This window comes from Manacus candei, unplaced genomic scaffold (genome assembly GCF_025592945.1).
Source record: "Manacus candei isolate 608988 ecotype Guabito, Panama unplaced genomic scaffold, ASM2559294v1 h1tg000043l, whole genome shotgun sequence".
Classification (NCBI taxonomy): Eukaryota; Metazoa; Chordata; class Aves; order Passeriformes; family Pipridae; genus Manacus; species Manacus candei.
In genome coordinates this window covers 1,103,511-1,122,508 of record NW_026138091.1, presented here as the reverse complement: position 1 = coordinate 1,122,508, position 18,998 = coordinate 1,103,511, and the positions used below count along the sequence as shown (strand labels likewise).

Below are 18,998 nucleotides of genomic sequence, written 5' to 3'. Positions count from 1 at the left end.
CTCCAGTGACTACACTGGACTTCAGGCATAAGAGACAAATTTTAAGTGGGCACCTCAGTTTAATGCCAGTTTTGAAATTAATCTCTCCCAAACCATTCAGACCTGCCCTCCAACAAGTTGGCCCTGCACAGGACAAAGCATTACTTTGGCACTTAGCTGGGAAGTGACTGCGAATGGGTTTAGGAACCCCTCTCACTGCTGCCGTGTTCTGCACTTCAGCACAGCATGCTCTCAGTTTCAGGTTCATGTGATGTCAGACTGTGGAAAGAGCTGTAAAGTCTCACTAAGTACTGGTCACATTAATCTGATCAAAACCACATCAGAATAACACAAAGAGAGAGGAGATGGATTATCCTTTTAGTAGGTGAGGGTATTAGCTTTGGATTTTAGGGCCAATGCTTTTAATGCTTTTCAGGTTGTACTCAAACCAGACCCAGCACAAAAGCAGTGAAAGCAGCCAAAATTATTCTTAATGCTCACCCATGACTCTGTTGCCTCAGTAATTAATTTCATCGCAGGGAAGACCTTGTCTGAGAAGAAAGCCTCAGGTTTCTGTGAGGAGCAGAAGATAGGCTTGTTCTGAACAGTCTTCACAAGGCATTTGAGGACTTTCAAGAAGGCAAACAGTAAGGGAGGAAAGTAACAAGATTTTTTTATATGACATAGAAAGTACTGAAAAGGGCACTTCAACTTCATGTATGGAGCTCTGAAGACTACTCTACACATAACATCAAGGGAAGGACACTTTGCAGCAGTGCAACAGGCAGCTCCCTCTGCTTGGGCTAACACATGCAGGGAGAACAATCAAAAATTAATGGTGGCTCAAAGGAAGAACATGAGGTTGAATACCTCACTTACTTACTTACTTACTGGTTGGGACTGCCTGCTCAAAAAGTCTGAGTTGGGAGGAGAAAGTGTTCTAAAATATTTTGTTTACTTTAAAGAAATTCAAGGAATGAATACAGCTAGTGAGTGGCTATGGTGTGTCCCAGGCCCAAGGACACCATATCCTCAACCACATTAAGAAGTAAACAGTTATCTGGAGCCTGAGCAACAACCCTTCTTTCAGGACTGCTTCCAAACACCCCACGTTAATGCTGGCAGTCTCAAGTTTTAAATTCCCACCAGCTCTCCACACAGACTATTCATCTGGGAGGGGGGTTTCCCATGCAGACCTCTCTAGAGAAATCATCTTTCTTTCCAGGGTTTAGTATAATGCCAGGGAAGCGGACCATGTAAACAGTCTGAGTTCCTGAATGAAAGGAATGCAGAGAGGAATGGAGATGAAGGACTAGAATGTAATTTCTGTAAACAAAACCATCAGCTTCTTTTAAATTAAACACATACCTATCTTCCCACTGCTTTGTGCATATATGCATAGAAGCCCAGTAAATTCCTGCGAAATATTAGATGCAGTGGTCTAGCATCAAAAAAGCTTTAAGCTTTACTTAAGGAAATTAAATCTTTGAGAGTCTAAAGCTTGTGCTGTTATGAGGCTCTGCTGTTACATGACAGAAGTCCCAAAGCTGCAAGTTAGATGCTGAATGCATTTTAGAAGTTCACTGGATTTCACAATACAGTTACAATGCATCTTATCTATTTCATACTTATTTTTAAAAATATGCCCCTTCCCCCCCTTTCTTTTAATGTCATCAATCTCAAGAATTCTGCATAGGAAACCTCGAGGAATAACTGCAAATACAGAATTTGTGTGAGACTTTGCACACATAAATAAGGGGATGAAGCAGAACGCAATGACAGTGATTCTGATGGTTATGAAAAAAACCTTAGTATGACAATTTCACAGAAGTAGTTATGGGGGGGGGTGTTAAGCTCTGGGGCCCTATAATGTTCCTCAATAATTGCCGTACAGGCTACTGTGCAGTACAGAAATGCAACCACAAGATGTCAGGCATGGACCATGAGCAGGGTGGGGGCCAGCAGGGGAGATGTCTGAGGAAGCCAAATCCACAGAAATAACACTCATCTGAAAAGCACTGGCCAGGTACAGATGTCATTGCTACTACTGTGTCATTACTTCATATTTAGGGGAAATGCAAATTTGGGAGAAGTAGAACCCAAAATTTCTGATGTTATTGTATCTCAAAATTAAAAGTAAAAATAAGTTTCTCATTTACTCTTACTAGTTCTTTTAATACTTCAGAAGAGCAACTCCACTGAGACCTGAATGTAGATTCAAACCAACTTACCTGCACACAGGCCTGTGTATACCCAGGCACGCACACACAAACCCACCCACAACTCTGGGATGAAGCATGGCATCTTTTTGGTATGTGCTACAACAATGTCCTGAAGCTAAAACTCGTGTACTAGATATTACAAACTCCATAACGACTGAAAAGGTTTTAATGCAATACATTAGAATGCAAGAAACATGGAGCAAACTCTGTTTCTGTTGCAGCTTTTACGTCAGCAGATTCCATTCAAGGTGCTCAAGAAAAGATATTGATTACTAAGAAGAGAACCAAGTTCAGTATATTGTAGACCTAAAATTTATGACTATAGTGCTTATCTACTCTTTGCCTTTTGTTCTTGCTACAATACGTTATAACTCTAGTAGATTTTTATGACTTCTATTTTCTTATACCCATCCATAGTCTTTACTGAGTACTAGGATCATAAATGGAGCAATAACAACACACTGGTGTGGATTCTTTTCTGCCCAGTGGCTAGCACTAGGCAGGCAGCAGCCAGTCGTGTGAAGACATTCTGAAGAAATATAATCTGTCCATTTTCAAATACCAGATGGCAAGTCACACTTTTTATTTAATTTTACATCATAATTGGCGCTGCAGAAACAGGTTTACTCCCCTACAGATTTGAGAACATGTGATGGGAAGGACCCTCTTGCCTTCTAGCTGGCAATCCACAAATGGTTCAAGTTCACACAGAATCAAGAAACAGAACAGTCTGGATTTCAAATGAAGAGCCACTGCCCTTTTTCAGTTCCTCAGCACAGAAAAGTTTTGCTGTCTCAGTCTTCAGCAAAAGGCAGGATGGGGTGGAATTGATTTTTGGTTCAACTGTTCTTTATGAATGTAGATCTGAAGACCTCTACCTGCAGCATTAAAAACACAAAGTGTGCAGTAAAAAGGGATTGTCTTTAAAATGTTCACAGCCTTAGAAATAAGCCACAGGTACTGTTTACCACTGAGTTATGAAAATTATTTACAAATGTATGCTAACTATCTTGGAAATCACTGTTCACTTAAAGGTTGAAAACTGATCCAGCTACAACACCAATTTCATTAATGTTTTAGCTTCCTGTATCCATAATTTTGGCACTGACTGTCCATACCTCACAATTACAATTATATTAGGATATTTCCCCATCATTTGTTTTACTTCAATTGAGTAAAATCAAGATAAACCACACCTAACTTGAGTATGATTCAATCACACACCCCTATCTGCTCCCACAACAAACCAGCCTGGAATTACTTAAAACCTTTACGCCACCTACTGACCTGCAGCACTGGAATTTGTAATGGAGTTCACAAACTACCACTGAAGGTCAAGAGAAGAATGCTGAAAATGGGAGACAGTAAACAGATTGGTCAAGAGACGTGACTTCAACTGAACTCTGGCTCCTAAGGAATTCGGAGGCTGGGAGAGCAGCACGGTGTCCTTGCACATCTTCAGGACTCTGCCTCTAAGGACTCGGAAGAACTGTCCAACTTCTATTTTATAAAATATATTCTGTGAAATCAAGTTACATTAAAATGTTCTGTATAGGAGGAAAGACAGACAATTAATTTTTATTCCCCTTTGAACTGGCATGTGAGTCATCATCTGGGCAAAACAAGGCGAGTCCCACCTCTTCCTTCTCAGAAAAACTTGCAAGTTCCTCAATTAAAAAGCAGTCTGCTAACTTCTTTAGGTTTGGGTAATTTTTGGTCATTGTTATTGTTTTGGTATCTTTTCTTTTGACATTGCTCTAGATGCTCTATATATATGATGTAAAAATTAGAGTAGCTGTTATGACTGCAAAAATAAAGATGAGAGATACAACAAATTATCTTGAACAGCAATTCCAAGAGACACTGCAATATATGTAATGTGTGTGCAAGTAACTTTCCAACACCTAGTGCCAACACATACAAGTTTTCATTCAAGATGTTTTGGTCTCTCCGGGCCTTGTGAAATGGCCTGGCCTCCAGCCAAATAACTCTTTCTTTTCCCTTTCAGAATGAGAACACAAAAGGAAAACTTCCACTACAAATAGAGCTGGACACTTGGACCTCATCAGGTGCCTTAGTCTCTTACCCTTATCAATGTACAGAGGCCCTTTACATTCACTACACAGCTCCCGTTATCTCACCTTGTACCACGAGCAGTGACAAGGGTATTCTATTAGATCCCTTTTTCCTCATGTAGGGACAGGGCTTTTCACACCACCAACTCCATTTAGGTGTGTCCCCTTCAGCCTCAGCGGGAAGAAAGCTTGGGACCTTACGTGCAGGAAGCAGTTTGCCAGCGACTTTTCCTCCCTTTCCTTTTCTTGGCCTCTGCTTTGGCTCCCTCAGTAAGCTCTCAGCTGGCTCATTTGCTTTCTTTTGAAAAAGTGGATTGCTGAACTGGCTTCTGATTTCATTCCCCAGCTGGCTGCTTCCCACACTACAATTCTTTGATCCTAGCCTTTCCATGAATTTATCATTATGTGCTGCCCAGCACTATTTCTGCCTTCAGCGAGGCTCAGAGAGTCCTAGCAGCCCCAGCCCCATCCTGCACCTTAAAGAAGGTACAGGCAAGGTCTGCAAGGAGCAGTTGCCTCTAAGAAAACAGCTGACTGAAACATCTTGACTGAGAGATCTAAATATCTCAATCTAACAAGTTACCAGGCTACTGAAAACAGAAATGTTGGTTCAAAATGAAGTTCATATCACCTGTTCCAGCAGGTATATAATCTAACAATAAACTGGACAGAGATCCTGTTTTTGTCACAGTAAGTTAGAGAACAGGGCAAAGAGTTATCAGAAAGCATCTATAATTAAATGTCCAGGGAGATCAATGTTTCAACTAGAGTTTGAGAGATTTAAGCAGCCTGTAGTCAAGCGAGTTATAGGACTTCTCTCCCCTGCTCCTTAGCACTGCATCCAGCCTAGTCCCTCCTGAAGGCTGACATCCTTCTATAGTCATCATGCTGCTGAAAAATATTTCATGAACAACTTAATACTAGTGGTTTCCCAACTATGGGCCACAAATCACATGCCCTTGATCTACAGAAATCTGGCTAGCTCTGTCGACTCCACTCATTCCACTCAGGAAGAGAAACAACAAATGAGAAAATGAGAAAAAGCTGTACTGAAGAGAAAAATTAATTGTATAGTTGTATCTGTATTAGATTAACAGAAAAGGAAATGAAACCTTACAGAGAGACAAGTTAGAAACACAAATGCTTTCCTACTGTTGCTTTTCCATGTTTTTCAGTAATTGTTGCAGAATGAGTTATGCAATCCTGAAAAGATCCTCTATTTAACATGATTGTATCTGTGAAGAAACTTGGGAATTAGGTTTTGTTCTTGTAAAATGAAATTGCTTGTGGTGAGACTGCCCTCTTCCTGGCTTTCTGGCATACAGCTCTCATAGGAAGACTACATGATGAAAAGAGAAAGTACATGAAGACTAATTAATCTTGTGCTGCATCTGGTTTTAACTCCTAATTTTTGAATATATTAAAAACAGGTTCCAGAATGGCCATCCAAAGTATGGGCATGTTTTCCAAAATATCCAGCTCTCCAATAATACCAAATCCCATTAAACTATAATCTTAGTAATGACCACCAAATCCACCTCTCCCCTTCTAAGAACTAGTTCAAATCCTTTCTCTACCATCTTACACTAATTGAAAGGGGAAGGAATGAGAAGTGTTTATCATATCTAGATAGCTAAAACATTAGTTCTCTTGAATACTAAACATGAGTTAAAAACCACAGAAAATTCCTGAGTTGAGGAGTTCTTGTGTAAAAACTTACACTAGCAGGTCTATCCCCTTTATATGAAAAAAAAAGTCTCTATTAAATAAAATCAAAATCCTTCATCAGACCAGAGATGAGAAAGGTAAGCTCCACTTCCTTCAAACACACCTGGTGCTATGAGTGTCACAATGGCATTTCTCTTTCATTTTAAAGGATCTTTTCAAAGGATATTGCCCAGGTGTTCAGGTTTTGTTTGTTTGTTTGTTTTTTTACACTGAGCACAGAAACCACTCCATGCTAAGATCATTCTGTGCCATTCATTAGTTTCTTATTTTGCTATGATTCAAAGGAACAGGTTATTACTGCCAGTGACACTGGTATGTAGGGTTCACAGTGCTCTGTCCTTACTACTGCTGCTCGTTGCCAAATTCCTCCTTTCCTCATGAAGGAAGTCCCATCACAGCCACTCTGGTATCTCTTCATGAACTTCTAAATTCTGTCTGGTTCTTGCAGAGTTTGCAAACTCCCAGAATTTTTGACGCTTCACTGAACCAACCTTGCTGTCTCTTGCTGAGACTCACCCACATGGCTACTCAAGAAAAGGCCTTTCAGAGCACACAATGCACACAGACACACAGACAGCTCTTGCTCTGAAGTTGCTACTGCTTCTTCTGAGCCACCTTCATTGCCTACGCATACTTTCTTTTTCTTGCATATCACTGAGACAGCTGTAAAAACTATATATGTCAAATACACCTTCAAAATGTATCTGAAAATACATAGCAAGTTTTAAGCCTTTTCCTGTGATGTTTCCCAAAGATCATATAGGCTTAATAACAGTATATATATTTTTTTGTCAGCTGAAAACTGACAAAAGCAGTAGCTTTTAAAACTTATCTGCCTAAAAAGGAAGAACCTCACAGCTCTCACCTTTCACAGCCCACAGTCTGGATGCCTTTCCGAGTTGACTGGATGCCTTTCTGGTTGACTGCTATTATTTTGCTGAGTGCTGGGACAGGCTGTCTGCTGGCAAGAGGATTCCAGCCACCTTCCTCTCGCATTTGACTTACTGTGCCCATTTTGTTTTAAAGCCTTTTTGCAGTGTCCTGCTCTTTTACACTCTGACCTCTCTTCTGTCCCTTTCTACTTCCTCTGCACCCCATAGTTATTGCTCTCTATTGCACTAAAAAAACCAAAAAGGTAAAACAGAATCAATATGCATGAGGACTTACCTTTGAATAATACCATTTTCCACAGGTTCAGCACAGCCTAGCTACTGTGGTAACTATTTCATGTCAACATATCAACAAAAGAACATTGTCTTTTCCCCTCCCAAGACACATATCATGATCTCACACAAACATACGCCTTGCAGGCATACTTACCAGCACCACCTGCCATCCAGCCTGACCTTTGCTTGCATTCTGACACACCCTAAATTCTCGCTGTGACGCACAAACAAAAAATAGTGCAGCAAACCTCCAGTGAAGTCAAGCTTCATAAAACACGTAGTTGGAGGAAGGAGAAAAGACTAACAGAGTCAGTCATTTCCCCCATGACACCAAATTTGAAGCAGAGCCTTGCCTTCCTTGGCCTTGCAGCTTTCCATCTGGGCCTCGGATCCTAGAGCTGTGTTAGTAAGAAGTGTAGCATCACACGTGTTCAGTCTTTGCAACCCACCAGGCAGAACACAACTCTTTCAGAACTTGTGCTAAATAAAAGTGTTTCCCTTTTCTATTTTGGAAAAAGGCCAAATATTTAGTTAAATTCTATGCTCACAGGGACAGTATTCTATAGAGATCTCATTTCTTAAGTACCAAAAGAAATATTCTTTATTATGCCATGTCATCTCTTCTTACAAGTGCCAAGAATGCATAACAAACTAAATAATGTAACATAACGCTGGGGGGAAAAGTTCCTCCTATGATTTCAGATTTGGATGTTTTATTCAAAGTGATTTAATTATTTCTTAAGAGATTACTGAAGTCCATTAAAATCCACAGAAACACTTGCCAAGATCCCAAAACAGGTTACTAATTCTTGCATAATGATGAGAAAAAAATATGTTTTGTTTCAATCTCTTTGGTGAGAAGATATGGCACTTTGCCAGATTACAAGGAGGAAAATTCTCCCAATGCCTAGTAAACTGCATCCTGTGTTTCACTGTCTTGCTGCCGAAGAAGGCGGTTGACAAATCCATCGGTGACTTGCTTTAAAACCTTCCTATTTCTGAATATCAGAACACACCATTATTTGCAAAAGAGTAGTGAGAAAGACAGGTATAAGTTTCATAGAGGAAGAGCAGAAGAAGAACATGACATTTTGCCAATTTGCAAATAAATGGAAGCTGATTCATTCTGTCCAGTGGGTTTTCATATCAGCACTCAGTTAATGATACTACCCTGAAATATGCTGGTTCAGCTGTCTAGCTGCAGCAGCTTAGTGGACAGCATGGCCTGAGAGAGGAAAAAACCAAACAGAAAGTGCTTACCTATACCTCTTGCTCCTTGCATAGGTACTTCAGTTGTTTACTTTCCGTAATCACACAGCTCTGACTGCAGCACAGTGCCAGAAAAAGAGTATTAACCCATTGTTAAATAATGGGTATTGGCACCATCATTACAGTCATTTCCTGAACCCTTCAGTTAAGTGGGTTTGCCTCCACGGTATTAAAAAATGAATAAAATACATAGAACACTCCAACTGCAGAGGTAAATAGTAATCTGCTAGGATAACCTTCCTTAGATTTAGAATGTAAACTGAACTACATTTCAGCTGAAAATCTCAAGAGGTATCAATAAGGCAAAAGATAACAGAAGAAAATTAAACCAAGAAAAAGGACAATTGCAGTCTTCTACTGTAGAACCCTCAAGTAGACAAATGAGATATACTTGTCTTTGTTTAAAGTATCACAAACAATAATTCAGTTGTGTTGAAGAAAAAAAAGATAGTTAAATGACAGAATTGAAAAGCTAGAGTCTTTATTTACCTATACATTAGACGCACCAAAGTAAAACACCTTTGCTTACCTATAAAATAGACAGACCAAAGACATCCAGCTTTATTCATCCATTTCAATAATATACTTTTGGATGCAGGAGTTAGTTTCTACTTTGAATACTTTGACCACTCATCTGGGGTCAATTTACCACCTTAAAGGTGGATCCCTTAACAAGCTTCAGAAGGGTGTGTTGCTCGGTGTTACAGAGGCAGCCCTATGAACACCTGCCAGTCACTGCTCCCTTTGAATCAGTGAACATTTCCACTTCTTACTACAAACCCCAAAGAGCAATCTACTTTCTTCTACCGCTGGAATAAGTTATTGGCAGGAACAGTTTACAAATTATGAAATATTTGAAAAGCAATGTCCAACATTTCTGCCCACTCATCTACAGCCTAGCATAGTCTAGGAAAGATATGATCAAAAGTCTGGGTTTAGATAGTTATTTGCATTTTTTTCAAGGCTAGAAAGTCATATTCATCTCCTTTTTAAGTATTTGTGCAAAGGTGAGCAAATGAAAAGCTGGAGATTATGTTTTTCTCCTAAAAACACTGCAATGATAACTGGAATCACTTTCAGATCCTTATAAAATACCCAGTTTGTCATCCTTTCCTTGTTGAAAACTATGTGAAAAAAATGCTGGAGAAAACCTAGATTTTCTTCATCTTTACACACCAATTTCCTCTCCCTAGTATTCAGTACTGCACAGTCTCAATGTTTTCTCCTTATTTTCTCTCTGCTTTAAAGCATCTTTATGAATCCTAGAATCTTGAGAGTGAAAATTGAAAGTGACCGGTCATTTTTCAACATTGCTTATCATACAAATCCAAAGCAACACAATTACAGGGGAGTTTAAGTGATATTTTATTACAAACCATAGTGAGCAGAAGCAGCTAAATCCTGAGAGATTCATCTGGGAACAATTAGCATTTCCTCTATAATTGCTTCAGAGAAAAATATGAGAGTTATTTCTAGAGAGTTTCAACTTGCAAAGCTTCAGTAGTTTTATTATCCCCACCCATTAAATATATTTGGTAGCTGGCTGTAAACACACATACATTGTTGCAATCAAAATTTTAAACTTTCTAAAATACATCATTGTTATAACGAGCCTTCAGGCAAAAGCAGAGAATAATAATTCTGAGAGAAAAACAAAGATTTCATTCCACAGACTATCGGTCTACAAAATTTGATTTCCAGAGATAAATACTAATGGAGAAAGTGTCAAGATGCCAATTATCAAGTTCCAGATTTCTAAAATATAATCTGGTGTAAGAGAAAAACATTGCTTTACTTTTAAACTTTGCTATAGGGTTCTTAGAAAATACTTTGATACAAAAGAAGGGCAATAGTTAATTTACTTTGTTGTATGAGATTATGCAATAGCTTGTTGAATGAGCCTGTAATACCTAAATATCTTCAGGTAAACCTATAAAAATTGCTTGAGTTCCCATTCTAAAATACGAAGAGGAGATTAAGTTCTCATTTTTGCTGCTGCCACATTTTAAGTGCGTCCTTTTGCTATTTCAGAAAGCACGGGTTTTATTAGCCGTAACACCTAAAGAGGTCAAAATGAGACAATCAATCATAAAACCTCTTCATTTTCAACAGCATTTCTGTTTACCAGAAAATATGTATACGTTTTCATTGCCTCCCTTATTAAAGAAATTCTAGATCTGAAAACAAAGTTTGATTCCTATGTTATTTAATATTCTTTAACATTTATAGTATATTGATTAAAAATCACTGTAGACTTGGATTATCTCTGCAGTACAGATAAGGCTTTTATCTTTTGTTATCTGTAACAGAGCTTTACCACAAAACAATACCGAAGACTCAAAGGCATCAAAGATACCAAAGATGGCACTTCTTACCTCAAAGTTTCTTTCTAAAACTTACACACAATTATTGCCAAAGTTCACTGTTCAACCTCTCAACAATTATAATCACTTCTTAACAGAAGTCTAAAACACAGATAAAAAAAGTAAAACTTTTCCTACTCCTTCATTAGCAACATCCACTATAATCCCATCACTAATTACTAACCATGTTTTACACCATTTGGCCCAAACTACTAGAAAATGCAAGTAAGACATTTCTACAACTTTGCTGCTATTCTTGGCTATACTTGCAGTACTTCAGCCTGCAGTGACAATTGTGTTCCCTAAGAAGCCCATCAATGACTACCAAGGCAGTCACTCCGAAACACTCCTGGGTGTTGTCTTTTTAGCCAGATTTTCTTCAATGAAGAATAACAGAATGGTTTGAGTTAGAAGGAACCTTAAAGGTTATCTAGTTCCACTCTCCCTTGTCATGCAAAGGGATGCCTTCCACTAGACCAGGCTTCTCAAAGTCCAAAAGAAAACAAGGACTTACAGTCTTCTTTTTAAGTGCTTAACGTTCCAATCTGCTCCTAGAACTCTTCCAAAGACATTTTAACTTCCAGTGCTTGTAAAAAGACGGCCTGGACGTTTTGTGTTTGCTGAGGTGAGGACCCTTGTCAGACTATAAAATGAAACCAATTTAAAGGTGTTGAAAAAAGTCTTCTGGAGGCAGCAACTTTCACTTTAAGAAAAGGCCTGGGGGACTTGACATTGCTTAAGAAAATAAAACATTCTCTTTTTATGCGGTATAAAAGATGTCACCCATTTCCTAATCAATTATAAAATATGTCAAATGCACAATACTACTTCAAATGTCTTGCGTGGATCCAGAAATTGCAGGTCAATTTTGCTTAAACAGAAATCCCTCCTGAGATACCAGTATGAGACTATGGCTATTGAATTAGACCTTCCTGCTCAAGGAATGCCAAGAGAAATGTAGGCATCAGTTTGCACAAGTGAAGGGGTGCCAGCTGCCAGACAGGAAGCTCCCAGCTATAAACCTGGAGATTTAGGTGCAAATCTACTAGACCTCCATAGAGAATTGTGCTATTTTGGGACTATTAGATACACATCAGAAGGATGTGTATCCTGTTGCTGGCTCCTGTCCGAATGCTTTCCATACATCAGCATTACTCTTACACGTGATATTCCTACAAGGTTTCACTTTTAACAGTTGGAGACTAACAGAGTTTTTTATGGTACAACAAGTGCATCGGATTGTCTCAATATCCTGTCAATATTCAATCCCTCTCAAACCCCTGGTAAGCTCTTGGTGTCCCAAAGCAACTTCCAGCAGCAGAATGTTTCTCAGTGTAATTCTTCACTGCATGAGAAAATTTTTTCACATAAATATTTGGGGTCTGTTTAAGAAAGGAGAAGTATCTAGCAAGTAGATTTATGGACATTGTTACACTTTACAGATACCACTTTAGGTTTCTAGAAGAATAAGGGAAAGAAGAAGACACCAAAATCACAAAAAAAGAAAGAGATGAGTTGCAAGAGAAAAATTAGAACATCCACAGGAAAACATAGCAAGTGCTAAGATCAGGTAGCTACTGTATGGCAAATCCAATGACTAAAGGAAGAGCACAGAACAGACACGTGCACTTGGAGCTAAAATTTCCCAGCAAGACTGAGAAATCTAAAATGCCAAAGCCAAAAACTGAGAAAGGACATACTTTTGTATTTTAAAGCGAAATCTAAAAGCCACTGTGATTTCATAAAGGAAGTCAACTGAATTTAAATGAAATTCACCTAATATTTTAAATTTACTAAGTGAAAATGCTCATAATGTCTTATCCATAAAGTAACCATGGTGTTGAACGCATGGTTGCTTGTGGTATTCATGTTTCAAGTTGTTCTAAAACAACAACATTATAAACTTCAGGATGAACTGTGATATATATAGTAGTTATCTCTGATGTTTACCGATTATTCACTTGTCCTCTTTATGTGCAGTCTGCAGATACGAATGAAAAGGATGTTGTCTTTAATGATTCTGCTTGTGCAGGAGAAGAGAACATGTATTTATACAGAACTTTCAGAAGTTAAATCAAGTTAAATCAATTCACTTCATTTGTGCAGAAATTGCACTGTAGCATCCTTCCTTTTCCTGGGAAGGGTTATACTTCTACTACGAAGTAGGGGAAAGGATCATTTCCATCTAACAGATGGAAGGATACTCACTACATTCCTGAAGCAGACAATTAGTACAGTGCAAATATACAGATTACTCTCATGTGTCTGCAAACACATTCGCACTTGAAAACTCAAATGTGAACGTAAACTAATTCTAGCAGTTCAGGTTGGGAGCTTCCCAGTATGGGTGACAAATCCAGTCAGAATTTTAGACAGACAGTATTAATTCTCCTTGAAAGACAATAAGTAGTCAGACTGGATTAAAAAGGATTTTGTTTTATTTGGAAAAAGGCACACACGCTTTATTATTAAACATGTATCTTTTACCTGCAATACTAAGAATCTCAACATCATTTTTAATTTGATACCACAAGTATCACCACAGTTAGTCAATGCTCAAAACTTAAATGGATATTCAGTTATTTATAGTTTAATTATGCTTAAACTTTCTAAATGCACAAAACGAAGATTTTTTTTTAAATTACTCCGCACTGCGAGACTATTATCAGAGGAAAACTCAACTATCACAAGTCTTCCAGAATAGAAAAAATCACAACTAGCCCTGAACAAGAACAGTTACATTAGAAATACAGAAATAAAAGCAAAAAGATTAAATTAACAAGGTAATAAACATCTGCTACAGTTCAAGGAGAAACAGTTGACAGAGATTTGCTGCAATAAGTCAACATAATTGGAAGATCATCAGTTATATACACACCAATGCTTATTTTTTCCTGGATATATTTAAGTAGTCCTAAAGAAATGCTTAATAACAGAAGTAGAAATGCTTCTAAAATTGCTGGTGTCAATACCTCTCACAGGTATTGACTTACGCCAGACAGACTGTCATGGAACAGATCCGTAGTGAACTTCTAGGTCAAGTTAAATTACAAGATCCAGAACTAATTTGTTTCCCTTTAAACAAAATTTTTAAGTATAATCCTCACCTCCCTAGTCTCAGCAGCTACAAGTACTTAAAAACGAAGTCATGGATTGCAGTGGCAATTTCTCCAACTAAAACAGTTGTTTCTTATTAAAAACATCAGATGTTTATGATTGTTAATACTGACGCACATGAAGAGACTCAACCGACATCTTCATAAGAGGTCTGCAGTCCGAGAAATACTAACACTCAGTAATGGTATCCTTATTTATTAATTGGGTATTTGTTTTCCAGTAATTAATTACCTTTATTTTGGCTACTAATATTGATTTGTTGCAATTCAAGCTGAAAATAGCCATACAGAACATACAGAAAACCATAAAATGTCTGGAGGCATGTAACTCTGCTCTCCTAGTAAAATGTTAATAAGTAATTTGATCTCCAATACTACTTTTGGTGTCCTTTAAGGCTGCAGGTTTCCAAGGTGTAATGATATGATACAAGTTGAAAAGAGCTTTGATGTAGGTTTATCAGTTGTTTTTGACATACAAAACCTGCTATATCTTTTGTAGTGCTTATGCCAGTCACAAATTTTTCCACAGCTAATTCTCAGTACAGTTGGATAATAAAAAAAAATTCCTTAATTAGGTTGTACTTCCCACTTTGGAAGTCACTGATTTATTTCTTGTTATCCTCTTTTCTCATTCTACTGTTTAAAGTCAGAGCCAATATACAACAGAATTAATCTCCAATTGTGTCAATGCAAATCTGGCAATTAACCATGCAAAGTTTTGCTTTAAAGACAGAAAAAACACTCAATTGTAAATATAGACTGTATATTAACTTTCAGTTAATATACATATCAAGAAACACTTGATATTATTTGAAAAATGAAGAGAGAGACATTTTAATTTCATTATAAAATTCACCAGTTTCTAAATATGGTTGAAATGCTGTTTTAGGGAATAAATCCCTCAACCATTAGTGCACATTATCAATGATAAAAATATTTCTGGACAATTTTAACCTTCAGTGCTGCATGTAGTTCTGTTTTTCTGTACTACAGTATATGACCATAACAGAACCACCATTGTGCATTATCAAAATAGGAATTATGTGATGTTCATAGTAAAGTATCATGAAAATAATTTTCTCTTATTTGCTTTAGTCAATGAGAGTACTTTCCTGTTTAGATTTCCTAGATGACTCTGGTTACCCAGAAACACACATGGTTGACCTAAGCAGTTTGGCATGAATTTTAAGGCATGAAAGTTCAGAAATCTCCAGAGGACTTACCCATTCACTTAACATTGCATAGTAACATCCTCCTCCCCTCACCCACCAAAAGAAGACCCCTAGTAAATTAACTTGGCCTAGGTATGTTAATACCAGAGTCATTCAGGAATCATATAACCTTCCCAAGAGACACGGGTTCCCACTTCCATCAGTCTCTCTGCTTTTAAATCACAGAATTGAGAACAATGGAGATGTTGGACTGGCCATGGGTTAGTGAATTGCTAGTAAGGTACTAACTTAACACCTTTAAATCACCTGGGATAAAAACATATCCTATGTTTGAGCTTGACTCTAAAGGTACCCTACTGAAATAAAAGGACAATGGCAAGTAGCAACTAGACAATCACTAACATTCTATATAATACATAGTTTTTCCTAGAATCTACTAAATTTCTCACAAGAGTGATAATGAATTGTTATTGACACACTTTCTTCCAAAAAAAGCCCTCTAAATCTTCCAAACTGTCAGCAGAAGTGTTATGCTTCACAATGCAATTTGTGGGAACTTTTAAAACAATGAAGAGTTTTAGACTTGTATAATAACACACAGCAATAATAAGGTCCCGAGGCACTTGATGTGTGAGTTCACAATGGTTTTGTTCACATGTCCTGCCAGAGAATTATACTGGTTTCAAATATTTGCAGACTTCTCTTGCTAGTGTCTCTTCAAGGCAGGGTATCAGAAGCATTTCTGCCAAATACTTCTGTCAGTTGTATGTGCAACGTAAAATAAATAATTCTAATTTTGGCATTACTGTTGCTAATTTTTAGTCAACACACATGCAAACCAAGATAATATGAAGACAAGTAACTCTTGTTTATGTTTTGTTGTTATTTTTCTTTGCTTTAAAATGTATATGAAACACAGTTCAGGAAATATCTCATTTACAACTTCATATTGCTATCTGTGTGTTCTGCAGTAAAACCTAAATGTTGCTTCAATATGTTTGACACCCTATGCTGTACATCAGTGTGTGTATTTCCTACCTAGTAAACAGAGAAGGAAATCAGATGTTCTTCCAGAGAAAGTTTCATATTTATTCAAAAGGCATACATCTCAACTGACTTTTTTATTACTTGAAATTTTCAATGTCATGAAACTTAAATTGAGGGACTTCTTACTGTTTCAGTAATATTACAAACAATACTCATTAGTGTATATTCTAGGGCCTATACAAACCCTCACACCATTTAACTGCCTGAGTAAAGGTTTCAAATGATGTCCCATGGGATCTCATCTACTGTGAAGGAAAACATCGAGGCATCCTGGACTATACGTGTCTTGAAAAATATTTTAAAGCTTTGAAAAGTTCTTTCTCATCAGAATGCACAAATGCAAAATAACCTATCCTATATCCAAAACAATCCAAGGTGTAATAGCTGGATTTTAAATTTAAGAAACAGTCATTAAATACACAATATGAAAACAACTGGCAAATCTGAAAAGGTGATTGTTATATATATTATATATATAAAAATATAACAATATTGCTATATTGTTATATTTTAACATTGCCTTTAAGTTTTAAGGTGACAAAAACTATATTCATGCAACTTTCTGACACCAAACTTCAGTACTGTAAGAAAAAGACTGGACTCTGAAATATTTTTATTTCTAGTGTCCTGACTCGAAGGACATGTACATTTAATCTGATCCAGAATGAAAAATACGCTGTATTAAGATGACAAAGTACAAAAAAAATTTCAGTCTAACAAAAATTTTAAGAAGAGAGTTGTTAATTGAGGTCTGTGGTTAAAGTCTAATGAAAATTTTGTCTGTTATCATGTTATAGAAGAATAAGTACAGTCATAACCGGATTGTAACATCTAACCAGATACTTTTTAAACACCTTGTTCATTTAAAATCAAGGATAAAAAGGGGGTCTTTATACCATTTGATGTTTCAGAAAGGCATGAATCACTAGTATGCCCCTCTACTTTTGTTATGTACAAAAATTTTCACTCAGCTTAAAAAAAAAAAATCAAAAAACTCATATTGGTTATGATCACTACAAATTTTAAGATGTCAGCTTTAAGCAGGAGAGTATTGCAAAAGTGCCTGCTAAAATGAAAGCTCCAGGCTTTGTCTAAATTCTCAACACAGCAAACAAACTGTCTGACTGCAAACTTGCATTTCATTGCTAAAGCAAAAGCTATAAAATAAACTGCAGTGCACAACTTCAATATGATTCTAAGAACTTATTAATGCTGATACCAGAGGTGATTTATTTGGCTTTTTGGTGTTCTGTGTTTGCTTTTTTTTTTTTTCAATAAAACCTTCCCCTCCTGACAGAATACTGTTAAACACAGAAAAAAAATTGCTACTCTCTACTACTGTCAATCTTTCAGATACAGTAAAAAAAACTTCAACATACAAGAGTTCTAGAGCAAGTCATCAAACTGCAAAATGTTATACATCAGTAATAAGGCATCCACTTTACAGTTGTTTAAACAAAAAAGGAAGCTTTTCCCAAAATATATATTTTGGATCTCTGTAAACAAAGTTTATATGTATTGCTTCCATTCATTTATAAAATATACACCCACATGGATTGAAAGTGATCTTGGTGCTATGAATCTTAAATTATTGCAATTTATGCAGATGTAATCTGAAGATACAAAACCCAAATATTTTTGAACTTAATATTTTGAAATACATCAAAAAGTTTAATTATGCTTATGTGAAAAGAAAGCTAAAAATATACCCCAAATTTTATGTCATTTCATTGAACAAGTACTATGAAAATAAACATTCATCTGGTTTCCTAACAATAAATATACAAACAGTTATAACATACTGCAACACACAGGAAGTATTACTACATTGACCTTAATGTTCACTCAGTAGTTTTTAAATCTTTCCTCATTGAGGTCTGAATCTTCTACCTTGTCAGCTGTCCAACAACTTTTAAGAGGGTTTTATTTTCTTGTTTCAACTGTTCATTTTCATCTTCTATATCATCTAGGTCCTGTGCAAAAAAAAAGAAGAATAAACATTTCCCAGAACATAAACAAACTCTCAATTAGTAACAGTAGGAATTTAGCATCCTAGCTCTGACATGAAGAAGATGGGGTAGGGAAGAATTAGTGTCACAGTAGGTACCCTTACAACTGTTAAAACCGGCCAGTTTCCAAGTGTTACTGTAATTACAAATATTAATATTATATTCCCACATACAAGCACCTTTAAATAGAAATACATTCAGACTAAAGTTACAGCAGGAAATAATGAATAAAGAAACCAAAATAGGATGGGTGTGATTATTTTTCTGGCATATACAGAGAGAGCATTACTCAGATATTGCCTCTGCTCTCCCAGACTGTGCTTGTCTGCAATTATCCCACTCACATATACACATCACTGGTTATTACTGCAAGATCTGCTTTGTGTTTTAAATTAACTAACAATATTTTCAGAAACAGATCTGCCTGTCCATTTTTTGTTTTCTGTGAAAAAAATTAAAATGGATTCTGTAACTTCTGTCTAAACTGCTGAAAGACCCAACAGCACACACAATAATAATGAGCGCTCTAAACAGATTACTTTCACCCCAAATGTTTGCCTCTTTTCCACAAATTACCATTTTTATCCAGTTCCCATTTTACTTCTTCACTTCCTACCAAGTCTTTTCAAGCCTTTAAACTGAAAACCAGTGAAAATGGCTGCTTAATGCAAGTATTACTTGAGCAAAAGTAGTTTTACTCTATAAAAAAAACACATGGAAGAAACACAACATGAACAAAACAAAGAAAGAAAAACAGAAAAGTGGTATCAAGAACAGCACTCTAAGGAGAAAAATTAATGATAGGCAAAGGAAAAAGAACCAGAATTCTCATTGGAAATCTTAATGTCTCTT

The 18,998-nt window shown here is 36.8% G+C and overlaps 1 protein-coding gene across 3 annotated transcripts in view; it reads right to left on the bottom strand.

Annotated features, from left to right (window-relative positions):
• The window catches only part of PAWR (pro-apoptotic WT1 regulator), a 97,420-nt gene that overhangs the window by 3,648 nt on the left and 74,774 nt on the right, over positions 1-18,998 (bottom strand). The window contains exons 6-7 of one of the 3 annotated variants that reach the window (XR_007905922.1): positions 7,172-18,110; positions 481-552 (exon numbers count right to left, since the gene is read on the bottom strand). Coding sequence is in view for 2 of the 3 variants with exons in the window: in XM_051795725.1 (XP_051651685.1) it covers positions 18,024-18,110 (87 nt within the window). In the remaining variant the exon portion in view is untranslated. Of the gene's footprint in view, positions 1-480; positions 553-1,404; positions 18,111-18,998 lie in introns of those variants that run through there. The other 2 variants (XM_051795725.1, XM_051795726.1) reach the window with 2 other exon arrangements.